A 25909-nucleotide genomic window follows, 5' to 3' on the forward strand; every position below is an offset into this window, starting at 1 on the left:
ATATGAGGATAAAATCGGTTCGTTCTCTTATATCTACAGAAAGTTGGTAAAATCAAGGTTTGCGCTTGATCAGCCCGATGATCCACGCAAGCGCCGTGTCACAACCCCACCTGTAAATAGCAAACGCCACAGCTGTAGAGAGAGCTCTTCTTTCCTCTCTCTCCTAGCTTTATTTTTTTTTTTTTTCGCAATACTACAGGATTTGCAGCACAGTCTCGATCCCACCTGTGGTGTCGTGACACACTGCACCAGATCAAGCCATTGGGGCCTTTAGCACAATTGAAACAAGCCTTGGAAGACCCATCAGGGAGGTATGTGTGTGTCGCGATATTGGGCTGGGGCTTCGTTTCTTGGACATTGCGGCTCAGCGGGCAGTCCTCGTCTTTTCTACCCTGGGTCATGCAGCGACAGTACTGGAGCATTCTGTCTTTCCGAGACGTCATGGAGATTGGATCTGACTTGGACAACACCAATTTGCATCAACAACACTTTCGGTGAGTACTTTTAGGAGTGTTTTGAGGACGTTAAACTCACCTAGTCACAGCTGGCGTCTTAAGTCTCACTTTCCCTCGTATGCAAACCGTCATGACACCGACTGGAGCTTGTCCGTCCACGCTTTTCCCAGACATCGAGTGATGATGTCCACTAACACCAGCCCAGTTGGCTTCTGTGCCGGACTTAACCTCCTCGCCTAGTTTTATGATCTTTTGTTTCGCCCGTGAAACCAAACAGCTCACTCTAGAAGAGCTGGACCGTAAGAAGAACCCACCCGCTCCAGTAGGACTTCATCGAGCATTGAACAGAGGTCTTTTGTCACGATATAGGAGATATATAAAGGAGCGGAACGTCAATCCGGGGGATCACCCCCTATATAGCAGGCTCATCAGCCCATTTCTTTTGTAGCTCCTTAAGGATCAGCTCAAGTCAATTCCCATACTCTCGCGCGCGTTTTAGTGTGACATCTTTTCAGTACCAACCAAGGAGTTCATATCATATAAGCTGACCATTTGGCTTCCTTACTTTGTGAACCAACACATCTTCCGACAAAATATCGTCAAGCCGGCACCGGTCATCGAGAAGTCCGCGTATTGAGTCGGAAGGGATTCTTTCTTGCGAAAATCGAGGTCCCACGAAGAGAGCATTGGGTGAACTGGAGCGTTGCACATGACGAAAGAAAATAGAGAAATAGGTCTTATATAGAATGAAGACGCTTCGCAGATTTCGAGATCGAATAGAGACTGGCTTGCTCTTTCTTTCTTTTCGAGTACCGAGATTTAAAGAGTTTTTCAATGTTGATTAGAAATTACTATTCTATAGATGCCTTGGTGAAGTTGTTATGTTCGACCTCCAGTCACATATCTGAAGGGGGCCGCATGCAAGTCTCGTTGAAAAGAGCACTGCAACGAGCACTCTCTACAATATTTCCAGTCGCTCCCTTGACCTTTTCAAAATCGGCTTCCTCAGCAGAGCGACCCAGTCCGTCGCCTGCATGCACCTCACTCGTGTAGCCGTGCCGAGCGGGTGGCTCGTAGTGGTTAAACACTTGAGGGTTAATGACTAAGCAATGCAGTGACCCATCGCGACAATACGCCGATAGGCTGACGTCAAAGGCCTCATCGCCCCCCTTTGATAAGAGTGCCAAGAGTTTCTGCGCGCTTGCCTTTGTGACCCCATAGGCAAAAGTGCAGACAGTGACGAAAGAGGCTTGCACCTGGCGATGGCCAGCTGGCACCTTGCCCTGCAGGAAGTACTTTGACCAACCAGAGTACAATTCTGCCTCGCACCGAGTGTCATCGGCGTAGACAAGGGGGTGAGGCATGGAGTCTTCAGTGACAGAACCACAGTGCCCCAACCAGAGAACATCCCAGTCAAGGCCGAATGGTGTCGTATCCTCTTCGTGAGTATGTGTGTAGTTCCGCACGTTGTCTGATATCAAGCGCATCTGGTCTCGCAGTCTGACATCCCAGTCGACATCGTCCTCAACGATCAGGGCGGTCTCCACCTGCGAGGTGACAACATATTTGAGTAGATCGAGATGAGCGAGCCACGCCCTGGCTGATCCAGGTTGTGGAGTGCGTTGGCCTTCGGCTGCACCAAGATTCTGAAATGCTCGGACAAACTCGTCAGATACTTGCGGCTGAGGCGGTATGGTGATGTCTAATCCGGTCAATTTTGCGGCAGCATGAAGGCCTCGCGTGCGCCAACTTGGGCCGACTGAGACTGCTACCAACTTCTCAAACTGGACACGCAGTCAGCACCGTGCTTATCGGGGCGGCCGGAGTTTTAGAGGAAGAAAACACGTAATGAAAAGGGGTAAGTCGAAATACCATAGGGAAGGAAAAGAAGATGGTCTCACCCCTAGCGTGGAATTCGCAGCTGCATCTCGCGGAGGAAAAGGCATTTTGAAATCACGATGCATGTCTGCATTGATGGTATGTGTTTGGTAACGTTGAGTATGATAAACTGAGAAGAAGAACAATGAAGCTATGGACGAGATGACCAGCGCACGCCGTCGATGGGTGTTTTCGATTGCACCCATTGGATTTGTATTCAGTATACTGCGTAATCTGATGAAGTGGAGATTGAATGCCAAGAAAATATAAAGTAGGTATGTGGATGTGGAATGAAATATCTGAGCCGAACCGGGCTCTTCAATGAACGAGATAATATAGTAGAGACATTTGAGGACTCAGATCCAGAGGGACTTTCGCCCAACATGACCCTCGCAGAACCTAGCATTGTACGCACTCACACTTTAAGAAGCTGGGCTTTGGCGGTGCGGGGATGTTTGCTGCTGGGCCTATTTCGAGCCTGGCGCTAAATGAAATTGCATGGCGCCGGTTTGGGTCAGGATCTGCCTACTATGCAGCCAATAATTGTTATTACCGGGTCAGTTCACCGTCCCGACTGTGTAAGGGTTTGGTTGCGGAAGTGTGACCCGGATAATTTCAGCCAATCGCCATAGTTAGTCGCCCACACAACGCTGTGCGTGTTGGTTGGGACCCTGATAATATCAGCCAATCATCATAGCCCGCCCACACCACGCTGTGCGTGTTGGTTGGGACCGACGCACGATTGGCGCTTACGTACATGACATCGCGTTGGAAGGGTGTTAACCATTCGTGCATGTATCATATGCAGCCAATTTCTGCTTCCAACTAAGCTTCAGTGTTGATCGGCGCCTTTGGCAGTCTTTTTTGTCGCTCCTGGATGAAAATGCAGCTGTTTGTTGTCCGTGTCCACGTGTCGCACTTGCAACTCGTGCAGCGGAGGCTTTTGCACTTCGGATACTTGAGCTCCACGAGACTGAACCCCCGGTTCGGTATACTATTGGCTAGCATGAGCTATCTCTCATAGTGGGTGCCAAGGTCTCAGTGACCCGCCGCGACTGTGCTTGGGAGAGGTGGCAGTACACCTGAAACATAGATAACGTTGTTGGCTCTGCCAGACCGCAATTTCAGCCATTAGGCGCAAATATGGCACAGGATATCAATCCCCAAACCCCGAGTGCCCAGTCCTGTTTCCTATCATGCTCTTCCGACCCAGAGACTTTGTTGTGGAGTGACGACCCGGGACTGACGATGGCGCTCAACACCATCCTTCTTAGTCTGATACTCTCTGCCTTACAACCGGCGAGTGCACAAGACGACCGCGCCGTGGATCCCAATAATCACTTCCTCTATCCTCCCCTTCCTGGTGCGCAGCACACCGAGGACCCAACTGTTTTCTGGAACAACATCAACGTGACTTTTGGTGTAGCGCAGACTCAACCATTCAAGTGGGTTTCCGACATGCCGAGTATGCTAGTCACACTGAATCAAGAAGGGCAAGTGGGAAAAGTGCGATACAGAGAAATTTCAAGTTGGTATAATTCATGACATGTTTTGACATTTGGTTGATCATGATAGGCTGCAGTCCGGGCTCGTTCAACACTATTTACTGGGATGGTCGTATCGATCCAATCGATATCAACAATGGAAGTCAGGCTTACCTGGCGGCTTGGAACTGCTCCAACCTGTCTGCCAGCCCGGTCTTCTTTTCTCACTACTTCAACTTGACGGGACAGGCGCCATCGACTTCGACTTCTGTGGCCACTTCAGCGACGCCAGTGACTAGTTCAGCCAACCCTACATCGACTTCTTCGACTGACACGTCCAACACCACTCCATCGAGCAATGTGGCACTCATTGGGGGTGCTGTAGGGGGAGGTATTGCTGGTCTCATTGTAATCATTGCAATGGGACTAGCGTTCTGGAACCACTACAAGAAAAGACGCGCTCGGAGGAGTACAAGTGGCGAGCAGTCTCTCCGATGGGTACAATCGAATTGCTATGATGTTGAACTCAGCAAATCGATCGGCCCTACACCAGCATATGTGGAACACCAACCTCCGAAGAACCTGGCTCATCGTGGCCCATCGGAGCTCGCATGAACAGTATGCAAGGATTGTCAACTTGAGGAGGGGGAAGAGCTAATTAATCGAAGTTGTTTTAGTATTTTCTTTTCTTACCATGAGCGTCATGCTATAATTAGCCACCATTGGTTATGACTGGAACATTCAGAGTTCATACACAAATCATGTTTCTAACGTACTCTACAATTAACCATGAAGACGATCTGTTATGAGTTTTCCTGTATTCTTTCCTGGTGTACAGCATCAATTTGAAATCAACTCGTCTCTTAGCTGCGTCATAATGCTAACAAACATATAACTGCAATCTTATACTCATACATGGTGCCTCGTATTACCTAAAGTTGAATAGAATCAGTTCCCAGTACACTCACCATCGCAAGACCTTCAAGTTGCCATCTCAAGTATCGCTTGAGAAGCGGTGACCCATTTGAGAAGTGGTGTATTTTGCCATGCAAAATCTATAGATGGGCCATGGGCCAGACTATAGGCGTGTGAGAATTAACGCGACTGAACCGATATCAAAGCATGAATCGTCACTTATCGTTAACTTTGCCTGCTGTGTTACCGTGATACTAGTCTTAGCAACGGGGCTGACTGACGATGACGAGGGCCCAGCGGCGGCATCGGGGCTATTCTTAGTACGAACAAGGACAAGGAGGATCTCACCCTCTGCCGGTTCCTTCAAAGTAACATCAACCATAATAACGGATATGCCAGTGGCAGCGATCGTGGCCACCTGCGGGAGGCTGAGGTCGCACATGACGGGACTTCGTATCCTTACACACACCTCGGACTACATAGTCGGCGGCCACCAGCGCCGCACTCATATTCCACTGCGCTACAACGCGGGATTCGGACATGCGACAGGTCAATTCGCCGGGAGCAGAGACCAGACGTAGCGCCTGCACACTGACGTGACAGCCTGCGAGTCATGCCATGCGCTGCGATCCAACGCACGCTGCAGTACACGCGCCGCCAGTAAGGCCCCACCTGCTGGCGTGAGCCGGCGGTATTTACCAAAGTTCAAAGTTAATATGACTTTTTTTGAAAACGACAAAGGTGTTTAATATCATATTTATTATTAACGAGCTATCTAAACGTTCAGCATTTTAGAACACCTGCTGCTCCGCCACGGCATGAAGGCTGATCTAGGTGACATCAGTGGGACACCCCTTAGTAATTTGTTGCGCTCAAGGTCTGTGAAATTAGTCCAACGGCTTCAAGCTGGGTGCCAAAACCACCTCCTGTGATAGCCCGTGTCGCAATGAAAAAGAAGTTTCGTCGTTGTCTTTTACATGCGCATGCCGCAAGTGGTCGGTATTGTCCAGTCTTCTAATGCCCCTACGTCCTCCACCACAAGGGTCCTGACGGTAAAACTGTTCGGATGCTTACTCAAGTTGAAACTAGTCTGGGGCTATCTTCCGTCATTGTTAATATATAATCTGTGAAGTTGTCTAGGCGCGGAACCCATACATCGTGAATTGCACGTACCACCAGGGAAACGGGTGGGTCTCAAGTAGGCCTCATAGGGCCGTCGGCGGTCCTTATCGCAGGATCAGGAGGCTGAGGGGAGAAAGTGTCGTCCACGCCCGTCGGGTGAGTTTCCCACTAAGTGGGGTACGTTCTCGCGCGATAGCTTGTTATGAACAATGTCGATATTGATTTTTCATCTGAACACCAATCACTTCTGTTATCAGGTCAATTGTGTCCATCATTGACCCGCCTACCCATGTTTTTCTCTCAACGTCGCACTCATGTACGTACACAACTGACGAAAGAGTACTGTGGCGTTAGGGGTATCTTTTAACATCTGTTTATGTACCACGCTAGTTGGACAGGGTATGTTATGCGCACTTTGTGCAAATTGTTCGCGAAATCCACCAGCTGGCAAGGCCGCCGGCTAACCAGATGCCGTATAGCGCTTGTAAATCGGTACGTGACAGGGGCGATAAAACTTTGGCCTGCAGCCACAGCAATGCCTCTCTACATTCTCATCTTTGCAGAAGGCGTTCAAAACGCAACGACAGAGGGGGTAGGTGAGGAGGAAAAGAAATTGCCGAAATGCCCAAGAAAAAAGAAAACACATACAACACCAGGTATTCGCTGGTGGTCACCCACCCAACTACTAATCCGGCGGTCGCCAGCTTATCTATGGGAGAGCAGACGGGATCCCGAGTTCTCTAGCGCCTATGGTCGTATGTACCTGACTTGCCGTACAAAACGGTATATATCGGATGCAAATAAAAGAAGCAATGTCTGGTGTCACACTAACTTAGCCTGTTTCATATACAGGCGGGCACAGACAATCGTGCTCTTTGTTTCCAGCGACCAAATACATCATATGATGTCGGCCTGAATCAAAAATTCACAGAGCACAAGATTCCAAGCCCAACGTGCACAGAGCGTTGGGGCCACAGTGGGCTGCCCGCTCCTTAGCCTTGCGTTGAGTGATCGGGAGTGAAGCGCCTGCAATTACGCGTGTAGAAAATGCTCAAGTGCCTCGCAATTCTGTACTCTGTCAACACAGCTCTCATCGAGGAGATCAGGGGTCAATACTAGGAAAGTGGATGGTCACGTTCCATTGTTTGGGAAGACACCAGGAGCGTCGAATCACAGCGCAGCCTCGCATCACACCACTTCCATCCCTCGCTGCATCACAGCAATGACCTCCTCCTTTCCTTTGTTCAGGTCTGGAAATATACTATTTAGAGAGCAATCATCTCATGTATTGAATATTGCGGGGGTCAAACTCTTCGGAACCTATAATATAAGTTGGCATTTGATATCAGGGGACGTTTGGTCTATAATCGACGAACTTTTTTGAGGGCGTAAGATTAGAGTATTGGACTTAATAGATTTAACAGGGCATTAAAAGCCAGGGTTAATGTTGATGGGATCAATAGTGTAATACGTCATGATATCAATAGTCTCGCCATAAAACAGCTCAATAATAAGAGACCCGCAGTACGTGTACGCCGATATAGGAGATGCCTAGCTACCAGTGGACTCACCAGGTTCCTATGGGTTTCGTTCCACTTCAGCTCATCAACAAATACTCAGGGGTTTCCCGGTGAGCCGTCATCCGAGCCGCTGTTGAACCCTGGAACCAGATCGTTCTTAGCCCAGTTCAGATTGTCCTTGAAATTCTCATCCTTAATACCAATTTTTGGCTTTCCGCCTGATTTGGTATTGTCAAACACATAACTCATGAGTGTATCCCTCAATTTCGTGCTCGGAAAGCCATTCCAGCTCACGAGCGCGCTCTGGACCCACTTCCCCGTCTCATTCTCAACCTTGTCATCCTTGGCGGCCGCAAACCTGAAGGCGTGCGTGCTACCGCCGCTTTTGTGGTACACGATCTTGGGGTGATTGCCCTCCCAGCGGATCTCATCGGCCTTCTTTGTGTCAAAGTCACCATGGCCTCCGGCAGCGACGACCTTGGCGTGCCCGTTTTGGACGAACACCACAATGTGCTCCCACTCATGCACGTGGCCGCCAGCGTCGATGACATTGGGGACCGCCACATCCTTCTCGAAGTAGTAGTCATACATGTACGCGCACCAGCCGTTGTTGCAGCGCGCGCGCGAGTAGACGTTGGCATTTTCTAGGCGAGGTTTATCACGGCACCCCTCTTTGATATAACTTCTGTTAGTCTAATTGTCTCTTTGGCATTCGAAAAGGGTTTGCGTACCTGATGGTCCTGAGTAGTTATGATCCATACCCTTATTGACATTACCACTTGGGTCTATGGCTGCGGTATTATAGCAACTATCTGTATCAAAGTCCAGGACGGGTTGCCACTTCTTATCGTCAGATGTAGCCTTCTCTGGGAGTGGGTTGATCACATCACGGATGTGTAGCTGACTGTCTTCCATTGGAAGCGCGTGGCATGGTGATGCAATCAAGGCAAGAAGAAATAGACCCCCAAGGGTTTGAGATTTATGGGTTGAAGGCATGTCACTTCTCCGTTGTCAAAGTCGGAAATAACTGTACAAAGTGCGTATGGAAAGAAATGCGCGAATGTAGTTTGCACGAAGCATTCAGTACCAAGGTGAAGCACCTGTATTTATAACGTAATTACTCAAGCACCCTTACTGACAGTTTTTACTGTTTATACGTCAGAGGGGTGAGAGAACTCTATACTTAGCATACGATACGGAAAATGACAAGAACCTGGCAGCCTCATAATCCTATGACGACTAGCAGCAATCATTGGCAGTAGTCAGCCTCTCGTACTTAGGACAATGTTTATATTTTGCGAGGCTCTGGTCACGAAAGTGTTGGTGGCATCTTGCCAAGAGTGGCACAGACATAAGGATCAATCCCATTCATATGCTATCTACTCCATAGTCAGACCGTGATGAAATCTTACCAAAGATCAATCGTTCACTCATGACGCAGACTCAGAGCTAAATTTATCATCTTGTGATAGTCATGAAACAATATAGAAACTAAAGCCCAACTGTCGAATCTAATAATAGATACGTCCTTTGAAACCGTGAAGTTTTACACAGAAACCCCATTCGCGATGAGTCGCGAAGTTACTATCAAATTGACATTAGTTGCGTAGTTACCACGTCACCCTATGCCTTCTCGAAATGCGTGTGATTATCAGACGGTGCGAACTGCCACGAGTTAGTCTTGGTGTTTACGCGCAAGGCAGCGTATGCGATATCTGTAAGCATTAAATCACATTAAGACGAAGACTTACACGAATAATAAAAGGCCTGTAGATGCTATCTCAGTGTGAAACAGTAACGATTGACTTACTCAAGACCCATGTCTTGAGATTTCCCCATAATTTCATCATCTTCCTGAAAGCTACTTCCAAAGGTCAAAAACAAAACGGGCAAGCTAAGTCTGCACTTCGCTTGAGGCTGGAGCTGGAAGATCTAACAGTGTAACCCCCCATCGAACAGAAAGCAAGCCATTCCAACTAATCGCAGCTATTGGTACCATCATCCAAGTCTACACACATATCACCCCACTGATCCGCATCCTGGCGCTTTTCAGCCTCCACAGAAGCTCCATCTCGTGCCTCGTTTGACATGCCAGTCTCATCACGCTTGTAAGACCCGTGGTAGTTGAAAACACCGAGGTGAGTTCTGTCCACCATCTGCTGGTCAATATCGGTCATCTTGTAACTGGTGCCCCGCTTGTTCTGTCGCGTTGTTGGGCCGTTTTTGCCACAGAACCGCTCAGCCTCAGGACTGCCGGGGACAAGCTTGTGGACGAAGAGTGCTTCGCAAAAGCCACCAGGTCTATAATGATGTGAGTTGATTCTCTCAGTGTTTCAAATGTGGAACGCTGTCACGATCACTTACGCAAAATTACCCTGAAACTGAAAGTTGAAGAAATCACCTTGGTTGATATGGTCCTCGCCAGTGCCCCGATTGTAAGTCCTCGCAAACTCGCGGCCCTGGGCTGTTGTTTGATTAGTCATCTCTGTATTCCAAACCAGAAAAGGCAGTCCTTACCTTGCTGCTCGCCCCGTGTTCCAGGGAGCAAGTGGGCGTTCTCGCCTCCCTCCTCAACGCTTTCTGGAGGCCATTCTTCAGCGCTGATGGTCTGATCATCAATGATTTTGGCGTTTCGTAAGTCTCGATTGTGCTTGTCTTTGAATGGAGTTTTGGAAGCGCCTGAGGCAGTATAGTGCTTTCTTTTTTTATCTTTGTCCTTGTTACGCTGACTTGGAACGAGCGTTGTTAGTCTGGCTAGGATTGCCGGTAGAGAAGATATGCCCATGAGCTTACTATGTGACCTTCTTTTGGATGCATAGCATCTGGTAGCAGTCCTCCTCGGAGATGTCTTCCCATCCTTGAATACTCACTTCGGCCGTCTTGGGGTTGGATTTGTCGCCCTTCTTGCCCCTTGGAACAAGAGCATCGCGCTCAGCCACTGGGTTTGGTTCAATGATTGGGTTGCCAATAACCCAACAGGCTGAAAGGAGGACTACAACGACGTAAACAATTGTGATTCGTGTTGCAAACATCTTGAATTTTTTTATAACTTTTCTGTAATCTAGAATTTTATTTCAATCATCGAAGTTTCATCTCAAGTTCCATAGAATAGGCGTCCGTTGGCTTTTATAGGACCGAGTGCTTTTGGCATTTTTTCCTATTATCAGTGTTGCTCAAAATAACAAAGCCTTTTCCAGAGAATCTTGGCTATGCACCATGAGTAAATTCAACCAACTTACGGCGATCAACGTAAGATCTGCAATAGAAGGTCGTGTCTGTGTCCAGTTGATCCCATACAGTAGACTGCGCCCCTTCCCTGACGAGCCGCTTGGATGTAAGTTGAGTACATGTACAGGTCATGTCGCAAAGCCACGATCATGCATCTGGGTATATTCTCCTGAGGGATTATAGATATGGGGTCTGCACCTATCTCCGAGCACTTCAAGCCATGTAATGAGCGTGGCGCGGATCGTACAGGCCAGCCTATAATCGGCAGATAATAGTCAATCGTGGGATCGTAGGCTCTCAATCCTCAGCGTCATCTGGTTCTTTGACTATGCACCTGTAAAGTCCTACGCTAGTGACAGTTGCTTGTGAGAGGGTGTGGCGAAGCTGTGACTGTTGGTGCTGGGGTGGAGGGGAAATCTAGATCGTGCAGTGGCTAGGACTAGAAAGCCACTCAGCTTACGCATAAGGACATGGGATGAGGAACGCGGGCTTCACAGTACACACCTATGCAACTTACCATGCGAGCTGATTGCTGACCCATCCATCGCCATTGGCCCGAGGAAAGTCTTGTGTTTCATGTGCTGTGTTTTCTTTGCATAGCATGACGTCACGTTCCTGAGTCTCCGACTTTAGCTCATAGAATCTCCCCCAATCTTTCGGCTTTTTGACTTATCGAAAAGTCGCTTCTCTCCACTGCAGCCCAAAACTCACAACCTCGACAGAATAATCTCACAATGGCAATTCTCCTGTTCTGCGTAGCCGAAGAGGCTAAGCCTGTAAGTTGTGAACCCAACAGAGCAAAGCCTCCTATGTCGCATCTCATCCTTGATTTGCAGTTCATCTCCAAAATCATGTCTGTCGAGCAGTCTGAAAACGCTTGGTTCTTTGCGCTTGCCGAGTCTCGCGAGGGCCCTGCCGAGAATGGCATATTCAAGAACAAGACCCGAGAAGGAGCGACTGTCGAGACAGACTTCATTGGAGCCCCTGAGCAAGACTGCCGAGTTTGGGGACAGGAGCAGATGCAGCGCTGGAATACCATCGACAAGGGACTGCTTGCGATTGCGGACCAACGCACGGCACGGGATGAAACCATCTCATTACAGTTCTTCAATGAAGACTCGGACGACCTGGAGTTTGACGGTTACGGCAAACTTCCAGCCGAAAACCAGAAGTGGTACAACTTCAGAGTCAAGTACGCAGACTCGTTCCAAATCTACGCGGCACTGACGGAAGGCGCTATTGATGTGGTCTACCCAACGTATTTTGGACGTCAGCAGGAGCTCACTGGCGAGGATGGCGTATTTGACGTGGAAAGAGCAGAGAAGCTATGCGTTGAGTAATGTTAGATTTGACTAGTTTCTTGTCCATCTATATTGGGCAAATATGTAAATCACTCGTTTCCACAATTGAGATCTCATTCCACCTCATCGTGACACGCAGTAGCACAACAGCCTCGACCAAGTCTTCAATATTGGCTGTTTATTCGCGGGCCCCAATTAGTGTTATCTAGCAATACAAGTATCTAAAGTTTCTGGAATCAAGCTTCCCTTGTCCAAAAGGCAGGATCATGCATGAAAGCTCGTAGGATGTAGCCCAAAAACGGTTGTTAATGCCTTGTGCAGATCAATGACCAAGTAATTACATATCATGCTCAATAGGATCTTGTGGCGCATGACGGCGCTAACTGCGGTACAATATACCACCCTGTCGTCGAGCTATTCTTGTCCATAGACCACTTCAAGGCGAAGCGCAGTTAACAGCATCTTTGCTATGTTTTTGCGATAGGATCTTCGCCAGGTAAGCCACTATGAGGCGAAGGCTGCGTCTTCTTGGATCACATCGCCCCCTTTATAATCAAGGCATTGTCGATCTTTGCCCTCGCTTATAAATGCCCGAATCTAACACGGAAAACCATTTCAGATTCTCTACGGAGTTTACGAAAATAATGTAAATTTCTATTTCGGTATGCATGGAAATGACGAAGCTGGCGCGATGAAGTTGACTGGCGTTGGATCAGGATGCTGCAGCCTCTTGTTTATCACTACGTACGAATGAAAATAGGAAACAAACGGGTTCATCCATGACATAATTATGAATTTTGCTCACGCGGAAGCTCGAAGGTATGCTTAGGCTGGCTGTGAGCTAGATATAAATATCGTATATTTCTCTACCCTCAAGAGCCTGGCTCATCATTCAACTCATACAACAAAGCATAGTAAATCTACATTCATCTCTAACAGTCGGACACAGACTTGCTCAAACATTTGACGAGATGCATTTCGCCGATGCCACAACCATTGCATTATTGGCACCTATTGCCGTCTTAGCAGCGCCGCCGATCGAACGCGATGTTGACCATCACAAGTTCAAGTTTGAGGACTTCAAAGGTCAGCTCGATGCGAATGGCAAGAAGGTTTCCCAGCGAAGTAGTTCCGACGAAGACATCCTCAAGCGCAACAATGATTACGTCTCTAGCTGCGGGTCCGAGTGGGTGTCTGTAGGTGACTTTGTTAATGGCCGATATTGGCTCGGCTACAGCTCAGCTGTCGATGCTTTCTGCACACACATCACCACCGACTACGATGGAGAGGCCGCAGTCATTGGTCCCAAAGCATACGCGGGCACCACCATCCGCACCAACGACCTAGGAGACCAGATTGGTCTCTCCGGTGGCAAGAACCCGACGGACAAGAACACTCAGGTTCTACCAGGCCACATCGAATTTGAGATTCATAATAAGCAGGATACTGGAGACCACACCCCAGACTGTAAGTAAATATTTGTCCGATGGTATCGGCCTCACTAACATGAATTTTCTCCAGTGGCCAATTGCAAGCTGTATCTCAAGAAGATGGCAGACCCCAACGCCAACGGCAAAAATTGCTATGGGAAGAACAACAAGGATTCGAAGGGCGGTACTTGGCAGATCGGCAACGACAAGATCTCTTACCACGCTCTACCTGGCAAGAACTAGCCGAGGTTGCATTTGTTTTGGGTTTCTCTATTTCTGTCTCGTTTCAATCACTGGCGTTGGTGGGTAGTTCATTGAGATTTTACAGTTATTCGACATTCGTTTAGCTTAAGGTCATTAGAAAAACCATGCAAATTCCATACAATTATTTGAATTGATAGTTCTACGTAAATATTTTCTAGTGGAAGTAAATGAAGTAACTCGCTTAAATCTATCCGCAGATTAGATTTTTGAAATGTTTGGACCGCACGAACAGCTTCAACTGCATTTAGCCACAGTTCGATAATTGAAAGCGCGTTGGATGGAATGGAGAGAAATTCTAAAATGTATTTACGATCAACCATGGCGCAATCATGACTTTTGAGGACGTCATGGGAGAAACTGTCATCAAGCAACTTTAAGGCACGCTCTGCTTAAGATATAAGCCACATGATGCGAATTGGTGAGCCGAGTTTGTCCTAGGGCTCGCCTAAATTGAATCCAAAAGACATTAAAAAAGATTGAAGAGCCAGCTTATCTATGGCAGAGCGGACGGGATCCCGAGCTTTCTAGCGCTTATGGTCGTATGTGCTAAGTCTACCATACAAAACAGTACATAGCTGATGCGATCCTGATTGTTGGGGGGTGGTGATGTGTGTTGTATTAAAGATGGAGAATGCAAGTATCCGTGGCACCTACCAAGGTGTGTTACTACCCAACTAGCTTATATCCTTATTTGCCAGCTGTCACCAGCTGACATCTTAGAACCAGCTGGCGCAGCTATCTACGTATATACCCCCTCTACCAAAACGTATCAATAGCGCATACAATTAGTAGAAGCAATGTTTGTGTTACTTGTCAAGATGCGAGGGATTATATGGATGGAATAGATTGATTAATTAACTAGAAGGAGTAGAATAGAGTGGTACACCTGGAAGTGTAGATATATACGTAATTAATAGAGTGGCTGGTGAGCTCGTAATGTAAGTGGCTGGTCCACTATTCCAGCATTACTAACTTAGCCTGTACTGCAACTGGGCACAGCCTATTATATTAAAAGTGATATTCAGAAGCAAAACAATTCTTACACCCCCTGACTCCCACCCCTGCTCCAGGTGCACAGCTAAGATGGGAGAAGTCCCGGAAGAAACAAAATATCATCGATCACTTATGTTAATGTGTACTCGTGTCCGTGACTGACCTGGCTGCCCACATTTCCTCCCATGTTGCAAAAAACGCCGGCCCGTATTTAAAGGTATTTATAAATTAACTATCCTTTTAAACACCTTTAACTCAGCTCCCTGTGTATATCACTACTACCCGAAATATCCCAATCAATCGACTTTTCGAAATACATACGCACCCGAACGCCCATGTGATCAACTCCCAACAGAAGACACGGACAACCAAAAAACCAGACCACACCCCTCACCGAGCCAATCACAATGACCGAGCATCCAGCCTACCAAGTTGCAGCATGGATGGTCCACGATGAGGACGACGACGGCGAACTCGAAATCAGGACCAACAACGGTCGAACCTTCTATTGTAGCATTGATCCAAACGATTTCCAACGCTCCCCGAATGTCAAGGAGGCATACATGCGCTGCCTAAACCTGCTTCGATCAGGCGACCTGTGCACTGACGACGGTTTTTCAGTAAATGAGGCACTGGACTGGATGCTGAGCCTGTTTAGCCCTCTCGTCTGTCAGCTCGCGCCCTTGTTGCACCAGGTGTCGTCGTTAAGTTCGCAAACCACCCTGGCGCAGTATCTCTACGCACCGATGTTCTTTTGCGGCGTTAAGGCCGTAAACGAAAAGGTAACTCCCTATACCTTGAAGGAACTGGATTACGGCCTTGGTCCCCGCAGTATATTTGTCCGCAGGGAACCATTTTTGAAAGATCTGAGCGCATGGACACGGTGCTATACCCCAGAGGATGTCGTCTTGTCCTACGACAGAGTTGAGGACATCCTGATCAAGTACCCCCGAAAGGTGGTTGTTGTTAACGAGAATCAACAAGCAGTCACCTGCTTTTACAAACCTTGTGAAGGATCAGCAAGCACCCTTCGAGAGCTCAAGACCTTCCGGAAGCTCAAGGTTACGTCTGCTAGCAACCCTCTTTCGGCTGGCACCCGCTTCAGTCGCCTGCACGGCATTGTTGTCTCACGCGATGGGAAAGAGCTGTTTGGAATGCTATTCTACTGGATAAATATTGCAGGCTTGCTCTCACCGGAGCAAGCTGCGCAAACCTCGGCCCAAAGGCGGCAGAGCTGGGCGAGAGATATGAAACGATCGGTGAAGGAGTTGCATGCGAGGGGCATCGTTTGGGGGGATGTGAAGGCTGCAAACGTTCTTATTGATACCCACATGAATCTTTGGATCACAGACTTTGGCGGAGGTTGCACGCCCGGTTGGGTAGATCGGGAGAAAGCTGGGACGATAGAGGGAGATTGGCAAGGTTTGGCTAGGATATTGTCTTTCCTCGAATAATCTTCCAAGGAATTTGCGTGGTATTCAAGCGATCCCTGGATGGAAAGATAGAATAATGAGGAATAGTCCGCTTATCAGCCCAATTAGTCACTGTAAGGGTGCAAACATACGATGTTGTTGCGCTGGGGAGGGAAAGGTTTCTCCACAGCGCTGGGAAGCTACTCTACTCTAGGCTAGGGCTTTGCACAGACCGCGTATCGAAAGTGGGGTCACGCAACCGTGACAGTCACCTTTGCCTGGTACCAATTGGCGTAGATTCACAGGAGCCCGAGCCTGGATACAGTTGTTTATCTTCTGCGTGATAGTGCTGCAGTTGCAGCCTTGTAGCTCGCGGCTCAAATGCTCTCAGCTGTTGATCTCTTACAGTCTACGGCGCCTGCAATTCTGAGCAATTATGATCGCATTTAGATTAGTGTTAGTCGTCGGCGCGTTAAGCACCTTTAGGTGAAAGATTGTCTTGTGAAATCGTGGCGTTTCTAGCATCAAAATTCAGTTCAGACGATAGGAACTCTTCTTATACTTGCTGAAGTATCGTGTATTGATTACGATCACTAATGCAAAGGTTTTACCACTTTCTAACATCCTCACACCTGTTGGTAATCGGTCGTGGCGCCGGCTCTCAGCCACAGCCCACTATTAGCCTCGTCTTTCCCCTTCAGCGCACAAGCGATTTCTTCTAACTATCCTCTATTATCAAACCACTCGTACTCAGCAAAACCAGCCCACGATGGAACATATTATCAAAACCTTCATGCGAGTTCTCCGCAAGATGGATGATGCAGACACGCTTATCGCACAGTTCCCCGAGCTAGAGCGTATCGCGCTTTCAGAGCCTGCTGCCATCACCGATCAAGACAGACGTCGTTTGCTTGATCTTCCGGAATTGGATATACAAACGGCCAATCTAGCTGCCGTCACAGAACTTGATAAAGCGCAGCTCCTTGAGCGGGCTGCAAAATCACCAGATGCGCTTACGGATGCCGAGATTGATCTACTATGGCACCGGTTTTGGCATGATGTTACGGACGACGAGGCTCTTGCCGCCGAGAAAGCGTGTGAAGCAATAGGCCATGATGAATGGGACGAACTTGCCAACCGCCTAGCTAGGGCCCGGGAGCCGCTTTATGAGGAACATGAGCTCGTAGCATTCCAGAATGCCCCCAAAGAATTGACGTGGCGAATTACCGCCGACTTCCGTGCTCGGAGGCAGAAGGAACTTGAACAAGCATTGGGTAACGCAGCCCAATGGATTGTACGTATTTGGGAGGAGGATCTTAGAGATCGACCGGAGGCCCGGTGCGGCTATGCAACATTTCTTGACCCATCCGTCAAGGCCGAGATGGGCGCAGAAGATTACGACGATTACGATTGTCGTGCGGATGGTGCCCTGCTATGGGCAAAGATGTCGATACGCGGCGCAGACGCTATCAATCCTCGGTGGCTAATGCAGCGCCTCGAATGGCCCACGGACTTGGTGACATCAGGCGAGACGGCTGAAGAAGGACGGGAAGACCTAACTACCACTTTCCAAAGATTACGCGAGTCCTTCAGATCAGTTCGCGATCGGCCGCCGAAGGAAGCACTTTCTGCGAAAGGTTCTGGCATCGTCGAAGGCTTGCTACGAAATGTCTTCTTGGTTGTTGACCGAGATGCGGTAAAATCTGTCTCTAAACATACAAGAAGCGTCGACGATATGTGGGTTTGGGCGATAGACCCGGACTTCGAGCCCAATACAACGCCGTCCTCTGGGGAGGGTGTCAAATCGGACCGCTATCAGGGATACATACGTGTAAGGTTGCAACAACTCGTCAAAAACTTCTACGAGATGCGACGGTGGCATGCGGATGAGTTCTCCATGCAAGCGCTATGGGAGGCTGCCCAGCTTAGCAGGGACCAGCTTTTTGTATCGGTTCATGAGGATGAGGCAAAGCAATGGACCTTATCAAGGGATGTCGGCAGTGCTATACGCCAGGTATAACACTACACTGGCGATGCATCGTCCCCTGCCATGCTTAGGATCCTGTAGGAAGTGCGCCGTACCAAGTTCAGTGGCTTGGCGCACATCCTTCTCATTGGCCATACATGTACCATATGCAGATAGTTCGGACCAGGCCCTGTATGATATCTCCCACCGCAACTCGGACAAGGATAAATTAAAACTGATACTAATACGCACGCGTAATGTGCATATAATTACCAGACCATGTCACTTTTATAAATAATTGATTCTCTATTAAATACATCAACAACGGACTCATTTAGAATCACATCAGGAGAGCTACTTATAAGTGAAAGTGGTTGTGATGATTGTGATTTATATGGCGTAATCTACTAAGTCTGGCTGATTCACAAGTGGCATGGCCCATGGTAGTGTTAGCGGAGCCAGACACGGTCGACCTGGTCCCTTCCGGGTGGGTGCCACTACTTCTATTAATCAAGTACTCAAGCTAGTCAAATCATGTTTAAAGCGCCGCCTGACTGTTGGGTTCGGCGCTTAGATACTTAAATAGGTATCTAAAGTACCTGTATTCATCAGTACGTTCGTGGTTTGATTTGAATTATATAAAACAGCTCCACCGTTCCGCCAACTTTCACCGTCCTCGTCTCTACCGACCTCGCTCAGCTAACAACTTCGTGTGTAACCAACGATCCATCATGGCATCCGGTCGAGCTCAGCGCGCTTATTCTGCTAGCGATTCGCCTTATGGGCCTAACTCTTCTAGGGTCCGTATGACCTCTGAGATGGTAGCGGAATACCACGCCCGCAAGCGTGCTAACGCGGCTCGCGACACCGACAATGTTCGGGCTCTCGGTCCAACTAAGGCATTTGAACTACCCCTTGAGCTGTATGAAAAAGCCCAATCCCGAAATGTGGAACTTAGCGAATACAAGGTACAGGATTCCGTTTCGATATCTAAGCTTTGGACCCGAGGATAACTGGGACGTAGCGCACTCTTCTTATGGCCCGCGGCGATGTTGTGGGTAAGGCGCTGGTCTTCCCAGAGTCCCTGACTCTGGCGGAGAAATACGAAGTTCTCAACTGGACCGAACCGAAAAAGCTGCATGCCGTTATTCGAGTAAAGAGTGGCCTTGGTACTCCTGCGGAATTATTAGACAAAAAAAGACAGATCAGAGCATCCCTTTCAAACAGTCTTTAAGGATTGTAATTGATTTAGCCTTTGTTCCTTTAGACAGAAGCGTGCTCATTTGTATCCATAAAATCAACATGTGACAAATGTTCTGGCCGGGCAGATGAGTGAAACCCCAAGCACCTGTCTCGCATGACACTGTGCTTCACAATGTGGTCGTAGTGGGCCGTCACTTAAGTACAATCAACTATTCGTCAAAAAAGAAATTGTAGTATGGTGATGCGGGTAGAGATACGAGCTGCTGTAAAGAAAAGGGGTCGTCACTGGGTTCGCATATGGTAGGTGGTGAAGTGGTCAAAAAGGTTGACAAAAAGGAAAGGGGAGGCAGAGCAAAGAGGAGAGAAAAAAAACGGTTAGTTAGTAGACCTGGGATTCGAACCCTTGCCGCTACTGCGAGTGAAGCAGCGTGGATGAGGCATTACTGGCTGAGAAGGGCAGCACAACACCCGAAGGTGACGGAGCTCGCTAACCGCTAACTCCACCACTACACTATGACAGCAAACAGTGGACTACCTGTTGTTAGAAGATTGCTACCTTATTCAGATTGATATTGCCATAGTGACTCACTTCATTGTACAACACTGGCACTTCATGCTGTCGCTTTGCATTCCCACTGCAGGCGCATTGAAGGTTGTTGACCTGGCGATTGAAATCGACGTCGGGGTCTGCACTGTGGCTGCCTTAGTCGATGCCCCAGATCACTTCAAATTGTAGCTCTATCGCTCGATGCCTCCTGATCATGGAGACTCCCCTTTTCGTGATGCGCTTATTAAGTTTCCTGAGGAATTATTGCCACACACTCTACTATAGCAGCTTTTCGTTCATTGGTCCCTCTGTTTTCTGTTCGACCTCTAAACCTGACTGCGGTCATTAATCCCTCCCTTCATTACAGATGAAAGACTGCTTCACTGCCTCGACGCGAGGACTGGCGGACTCTGTTTTTTTATTTTTATATACACTTTTTTCTACCACGCTCGCCATATTGTAGCATGTAGTGTGGTATACTTGCATATGTGTGGTACGGCTGACACTGCCTCATACCTGTGTGGAGGAGATCTCTATCAATTCATATAATGAGGTTGAATTTGACCATGAACTTTTTAATACATAGCACCACCACTTTCATCCTGTTAATTACCTTCGAATGTGGCAATGTGCTGTCACCGAAAGCGCTCAGGCGCCGAGCCAGTGGGAGACTGCTAAACTATACAACATGAAGATCGAATGCTCCTAACGACGGAACATACCGGTGCTGTGTGAGTATAAACAACACGCACATCAGGCTCCTCCAACCACAGACTATAAGAGCTTGTCTGGGTTTACGTTTTTACTGTCTGCCTTCCTTCATCAAGCTCTAAGACGTGGTTTGCAGATGCTCTTAGATCCTTATCTAGCTCAGACTACGGATCAAGTTCGCACACAAAGGTATATTTCAACCCATGCACCATGGCAGCACAGCAGCACATTTCTTCCTCTGTGTCAAGGATCTGGGGTAGGCATGGTGTTACCTCGTGCCTGACCCACAACCACGAATCGATTCGAGAGCCTTGAGATCCTACAAAAGCGCGAATGACAGCCAAATGTCATGGCGGCGTGGCTCGGGATCCCCTAGTTGAACAGTGTCCACTGTCTTCAGCAGTGTCCCTGGCTGATAACGTTGCGGTGATTGGTGGTAAATCTCACTTTTTGGCACTCCTTTGTCTTCTCCTAATAGGGCAAGCCAACAGTGATGTTATCGTGGATTCAGGGACGGGCCTTTTTGTATGCTGCAAAAAGCATTAAAAAGATATTTGTCAGGAGCCAGCAGTGTGTCATGGCTTGGACGGTGCAGGTCGTTGCTGTGGTAAGGTACGAGAGGTGCGTGGTGGTCCACCGCCAGGTGAAGAATAGCAAACGCGATGGCTGTAGGGATAGCTCTCCTTTTCTCCCAGTCGGCAACTTTCTCGCGGGGACGGCAGAGGAAATATGAGAAATCAGTCAGAAGTCGCAAGAGACCATTCATATTAAGGACAGTAAAGCAGTCTACTGACTACAAGAAATACCGGTACATGCGTTACAAATGTGTACTCAAGATTAAAGACTTCCACGTAAACCCGTGTCTTGTATCCGCGCACAAGTTACTCATAATTGCGCGTCGTGTTCAAAACATCGAGTGTTCATCCTATGCCTCCTGCTCGCATTTGTTCGACCAGCCGTTGTTCCAGTCGATGACGATGAAGTTCGAGTCGTAGCTGTAGTACCATCTCTTGAAACCCTGCTTCCACTTGCCCTCGGGCTCCTTCCTCACGTCGTCGAGCAGGAAGGCAAACTTGTCACCGAAGTTCTTTCGGTCGGCCGTGGCCGAGCTCCCAAGCTGCCAGCCGGCCAACCAGTGTCCTTGTTTGCTAGACTTGAGCTGTCCGTCCGTAGTAGCTTGCTTCTTCACTACCTCTTTCAGATCATTGAAAACTTCTTCCTTCCATGGCTTGCAGGTCTCGCCTGCAGTGACCCAGCCTATGCATGCTTTCTTTCCGTTGTCAGAATCAGTAAGCTTCCAGCTAGAGATGCTCTCTCTGGTGGAGAATGAGCATTCGGGGTCTCCACCCTTTCTGCGAACAATTTCGGTGAAACCCTCAGGTGCCGTTGCCGAGACGCCAGGCAACATAGCTGAGCAAAAAAGGAGGGTGGTAATAGCTGCTCGGACCGCCATCATGAAGATATGCTGTATGACTGAAGATTGAAGTTGGGGAGAGAGATGGCTGAGGTGGTGGTTGTGCTTCTAAGTTGCGTAATCGTGAATGCAAGAGGGATTGAGATGGTTGGCTTCGCTGTATGCGTGTGACAGAGTCCTCGCTCTTCACAATAAAGAGTACTTACATGCAGTATATATACACGCCGGTCATAAGTTTTCGGGATTGGAAATACTATTCTCATCTCGATGATGGACAAACTCCAAATAGCCTGTACATCAATCGACGTCAACGGTAACAAAAACAGTATCAGAGCCTCAAAGGAAGCAAGAAGTGACGTACTGGGATTCGAGTAATTATCACCAGGGTGTTATCGGAAGGGCTATGGAGACGTTAACAGTGGCGTTGCCATGACAGTTCACCTGATATTTTTGGTACTGGATGAATTATGTCTTAGTCATTTCAAAGATCTGCTTCATGTTTAGACGATAATGACGTCCGAATACTCCTACAGAATTCTGGGTCCAAACTAGGCATCAATATAAAAGCTCTAAAAGGACTGCGATTTGCTGGAGCCGGGTCTTCACCCTTATAGTCAGCTGCATCAATCGTCTAAATCATCGGGCCAAGAACCTGGAGGAAGTGGAGCAGTAGCTAACTGGCGATCTGCTGCAACCCGTAGCCATGATCTTATGTGCGCACCGGCAAAGCTCAGCAACAACGAAGCAGTCAGGATCGATCGTCGCGCGCGGTGGCGTGGTGAGACAAGAGTCCGAGACTCTGACGTCATGTTGCATGTGCTCTGTAAGTATATGCCAAGACTTGTAGGATCGAATGCGAGGCTGTGCTTTTGCTAGGTACTTCCTTCGGACGATGGGTACCGTCAAAACTCAAGATGATTCCTACGCGTTGACACGGACCAGCTTCCAGCTTCCATACATAGAAGCAAAATGCACTGACCGGTGCTTATTTGTAGGGAATGCCGGTAATAGCAAGGGAAATAGAGGCCGTTTCAGGGATAGTGGGAGGTTCGATTCATTTAATTGGACATCTTGTGGCATTTGGTCCGTGTCAACGCCTAGGAATTATCCGAGTTTCAATGGGGGAAACGGTACCTGAATCCGAAGCATAGTCTCGGCCAGCCGCCCAAGCAGTAAGGGCAGTCCTTGAAATTAATTTGTCAGCGCCTTATCGACAATCTCCCAGTGCTGCGAGTACGATATGAAGCCTGCTGGAGGGCATGCACATCTCTAGCATCCAGTAGCCCGTTCAATCGGGGCCAGGCCTCGCTCTGGTAGTGCCTGCAGCAAGCAGTGCAAGTCGGCAAGAACGGCGCGAAAACATATGGCTGAGAGGAAACAATGTCTCAATGCGGTTACACGTTCACGCAACGCTTCAGGATTTACAGAAAACACCGGAGGTTTTACTATGAACGGACTAGGTAACTTGAGACTGCAGGAAGATTTCGCGAAATTGAAAAGTCAACGTATGCAAAAGGGACTTCAAAGAAGGCCAAATCGGTAAGTGAGGCTCTGGGCCACAAGGCTCAGATCATAGATATGTACCTGTGCTTTCCCGGCAAGATACGTGACAGCTCTAACTCCATAAACAAAATCTGTCCCATTCAATGGTTTCCAATGGCACCCTGAATATGGAGAGCCTTGCTAAGGCAGCTATCAGGTACATATATAATTACAAAATCGATCTGTCCTTTGGACCAGGGCTATTGTCAGTGCCCAGATTCCCAGGCGCCACCCCTTCTAAACACAAAGTCCACGGCGAGATGGACGAGGGCAGGCCTTTGAGCTCCACAAATATGTCCCAAGCAGTACGGCCCTTGGCGTCACGCATCTGAGCATCCGCTCCAGCCGTCAACAGCAAGCGACTCATTTCCTCGGTTATGTTCCGGGACAACTCACCGCGACCTGCTGCCGCCACTACCATCATCAGCGGCGTCAGTCCTAGGCTCGGCGACACGTAGTTGATGTCGGCAGTTGCGCCGTGGCGGGGAAGAAGCCGAGTGGAAAACGACATTTCCAGTTCGTGGCCCTGCAATGCCAGGTGCAGAGGCGTATCTCCCCCACCGGCACTGGTGGCCGATGAAATACTAGCTTCTGATGACCGGCGTGTTCGCGCTCGCACATCGGCGCCGGCCCGTATTAACATTGTCAGAGCCCTTGTCTTGGTCATCATCCGCCGTTGCATCTCCTCGTCGCGTCGGCCCGATGGCCTATCTCGCGCTTCGAGTAACAGGTGGAGAGGCGTACGCCCAGACGCACTGTAAGCATTCAGATCATTCGCACCAAAGGCCGCTCTCTCATTGCCGCGGCTCAAGAGCACCTGCAGGCGGAAGCAGGGTTCGTGGTGGAACGGGTCCGCCGGTTCTCCGGTAGCGTAGTGCAGCGCGTTCCAGCCTCGCCTGTCTACGGCGTTGACGTCGACACGCCAATGCTGTATGAGAACATTTATCAGCAATGCCGTTGCGACTGTGTGCGCATGCCTGCATAGAAGAATCAAGGGAGTCCTTCCATGAGCGTCCTTTGCGTTAGGGTCGGCACCCCGATCCACAAGCACGTCGATAAGCGAAGAGAGGGGCGACGGCCGGAGCAGCATAGTGCACCATATGCTACGAGAATAGTCCCAACGCCGTTGGACTCGGTGGAAGAAGCTCCCGCACAGGAGGTGGAGAGTGCTATTGCCTTCCGAGTCGACACGGGTTACATCAGCGCCGAGTGCGATGAGGGGTTGGACTATGTCCAAGGCCTTCTCGGCTTGTGAGCCATCCTGACGCAGACTATACTGCAGCAACGTTTGGTCCTGAATTGTCGTGTCGATGTTGCCGCCGTACTGGATCAATAGCTCTAGTTTTCGGATACCCTCAGGGTCTGGAGGATAAGCCCCGGAATTGACCATGGCAGCAACAAGGTTGGCGACAAGGGATTTATCATAGGCCTGTTCGAATCCACGGAGTGGCTTCTCAGCCGTGTAGAAGGGATCTCTATACCTAGTATATGGCATGGACTGATCTGCGCCTCTCTCCAGAAGCAGCTGAACCAAGTCAACGGAAGATGGCATCATCACGGCCAGAAACAAAATCGGTGTATGGCATGGTTCGCTGTTGTGTAAGGCGTCCAATGCTGAATCGAGGCCGCTGTTGGGAGATGCTCCTCGATCCAGGAGCATGGTGGCCATAGTTGTGGCCATTTCGGCATTGTGATCTCTCCCCCCAAGCCATATGGCTCTGTATAGCAGGGAACCTCCATTTGGAAGAGGCTTGTTCGCATCGACGCCGAAATCGAGAAGGATACGAAGAGCATCAACGTAGCCTTGTACAATTGCGATTTCGGCAGCCGTTGTGCCGTCCTGGGCGACATGGTTTGGATCTGCCCCGAGCTGGAGGTGCGCGGTGACAGCGCTGGGCTCGCACTTGTTGGAGATGCTGCTTGTCAGAGCCGACATACCGGATTCAGTGACATAGTGATCAAGCCGCCCGCCACGGTCAGCAAGTAGGTGTACCACCTCACCTGTCCTAGCCAAATGCATGGGAAGGAAGCCATTTGTGGTGCTGGCGTTGACATTCGCCCCCTTTTGCAGCAAATAGTCGATGACAGGTGTGTGTCCGCAGAGGGCAGCTTGGTGGATGGGCGTTAACTCGAGACCAGCCGCACTTGAAGTCAGAGTTGTGTCGAAGAAGGATGCCATGTCCTCAACCTTGTCGACATTCTCCAAGGTACAGACGAGCCCATGCTCTACTGCCCACCACACCACATCTTGTCGGGTAATCTGAGTAGCATTCCCACCCGAGCTTGAGGCCGCTGTCCTTGATGGTAGCAGCCTGAGATACAAGATAGGGCAAAGACAGCTCGTATGTCGTCGATCTGCCAGGAGCCATCGAGCGTGGTCTTTGAAGGATATGTGTTGGGCCACTTGGAGAAGCAGCTCAGGAGGAAGGTCGCAGATAGTATGGACGTCCAACTCCGGCATGTTTTGTTCGTAAGGGTGGAGGACGTAAGTTATATACTTGTAGGTAATAAAACTCGAGTGACG

General features: G+C 49.0%; 10 protein-coding genes across 10 annotated transcripts; 5 read left to right on the top strand and 5 right to left on the bottom strand.

Moving 5' to 3' along the window:
* Positions 1-1351: 1351 nt before the first annotated feature.
* On the bottom strand, positions 1352-2401 carry JN550_011269 (uncharacterized protein; the record flags this gene model as incomplete). Its single annotated transcript, XM_049309616.1, has 2 exons — positions 1352-2239; positions 2357-2401. The coding sequence occupies 2 exons, from the start codon at positions 2399-2401 to the stop codon at positions 1352-1354; spliced, it is 933 nt and encodes a 310-aa protein (XP_049166762.1).
* Positions 2402-3476: 1075 nt separating this feature from the next.
* JN550_011270 (uncharacterized protein) lies at positions 3477-4432 on the top strand (the record flags this gene model as incomplete). The annotated part of the gene is made up of 2 exons (XM_049309617.1): positions 3477-3798; positions 3909-4432. 2 exons carry the CDS (start codon positions 3477-3479, stop codon positions 4430-4432), a joined length of 846 nt encoding a protein of 281 aa, XP_049166763.1.
* Positions 4433-7470: 3038 nt separating this feature from the next.
* JN550_011271 (uncharacterized protein) lies at positions 7471-8289 on the bottom strand (the record flags this gene model as incomplete). The annotated part of the gene is made up of 2 exons (XM_049309619.1): positions 7471-8045; positions 8106-8289. The coding sequence occupies 2 exons, from the start codon at positions 8287-8289 to the stop codon at positions 7471-7473; spliced, it is 759 nt and encodes a 252-aa protein (XP_049166764.1).
* A 708-nt stretch (positions 8290-8997) lies between these two features.
* On the bottom strand, positions 8998-10406 carry JN550_011272 (uncharacterized protein; the record flags this gene model as incomplete). The annotated part of the gene is made up of 7 exons (XM_049309620.1): positions 8998-9039; positions 9126-9141; positions 9185-9235; positions 9391-9675; positions 9739-9838; positions 9892-10103; positions 10168-10406. 7 exons carry the CDS (start codon positions 10404-10406, stop codon positions 8998-9000), a joined length of 945 nt encoding a protein of 314 aa, XP_049166765.1.
* A 930-nt stretch (positions 10407-11336) lies between these two features.
* Positions 11337-11942, top strand: JN550_011273 (uncharacterized protein; the record flags this gene model as incomplete). The annotated part of the gene is made up of 2 exons (XM_049309621.1): positions 11337-11378; positions 11439-11942. The coding sequence occupies 2 exons, from the start codon at positions 11337-11339 to the stop codon at positions 11940-11942; spliced, it is 546 nt and encodes a 181-aa protein (XP_049166766.1).
* A 751-nt stretch (positions 11943-12693) lies between these two features.
* Positions 12694-13576, top strand: JN550_011274 (uncharacterized protein; the record flags this gene model as incomplete). Its single annotated transcript, XM_049309622.1, has 3 exons — positions 12694-12722; positions 12853-13370; positions 13425-13576. The coding sequence occupies 3 exons, from the start codon at positions 12694-12696 to the stop codon at positions 13574-13576; spliced, it is 699 nt and encodes a 232-aa protein (XP_049166767.1).
* Positions 13577-14997: 1421 nt separating this feature from the next.
* JN550_011275 (uncharacterized protein) lies at positions 14998-16044 on the top strand (the record flags this gene model as incomplete). The annotated part of the gene is made up of 1 exon (XM_049309623.1): positions 14998-16044. The coding sequence occupies one exon, from the start codon at positions 14998-15000 to the stop codon at positions 16042-16044; it is 1047 nt and encodes a 348-aa protein (XP_049166768.1).
* A 727-nt stretch (positions 16045-16771) lies between these two features.
* JN550_011276 (uncharacterized protein) lies at positions 16772-18022 on the top strand (the record flags this gene model as incomplete). The annotated part of the gene is made up of 1 exon (XM_049309624.1): positions 16772-18022. The coding sequence occupies one exon, from the start codon at positions 16772-16774 to the stop codon at positions 18020-18022; it is 1251 nt and encodes a 416-aa protein (XP_049166769.1).
* Positions 18023-21354: 3332 nt separating this feature from the next.
* Positions 21355-21837, bottom strand: JN550_011277 (uncharacterized protein; the record flags this gene model as incomplete). The annotated part of the gene is made up of 1 exon (XM_049309625.1): positions 21355-21837. One exon carries the CDS (start codon positions 21835-21837, stop codon positions 21355-21357), a length of 483 nt encoding a protein of 160 aa, XP_049166770.1.
* Positions 21838-23554: 1717 nt separating this feature from the next.
* On the bottom strand, positions 23555-25846 carry JN550_011278 (uncharacterized protein; the record flags this gene model as incomplete). Its single annotated transcript, XM_049309626.1, has 1 exon — positions 23555-25846. One exon carries the CDS (start codon positions 25844-25846, stop codon positions 23555-23557), a length of 2292 nt encoding a protein of 763 aa, XP_049166771.1.
* Positions 25847-25909: the final 63 nt, after the last annotated feature.

The sequence above is a fragment of the Neoarthrinium moseri genome (genome assembly GCF_022829205.1).
Source record: "Neoarthrinium moseri strain CBS 164.80 chromosome Unknown scaffold65_Wmoseri_CBS_16480, whole genome shotgun sequence".
NCBI classification, from domain to species: Eukaryota; Fungi; Ascomycota; class Sordariomycetes; order Amphisphaeriales; family Apiosporaceae; genus Neoarthrinium; species Neoarthrinium moseri.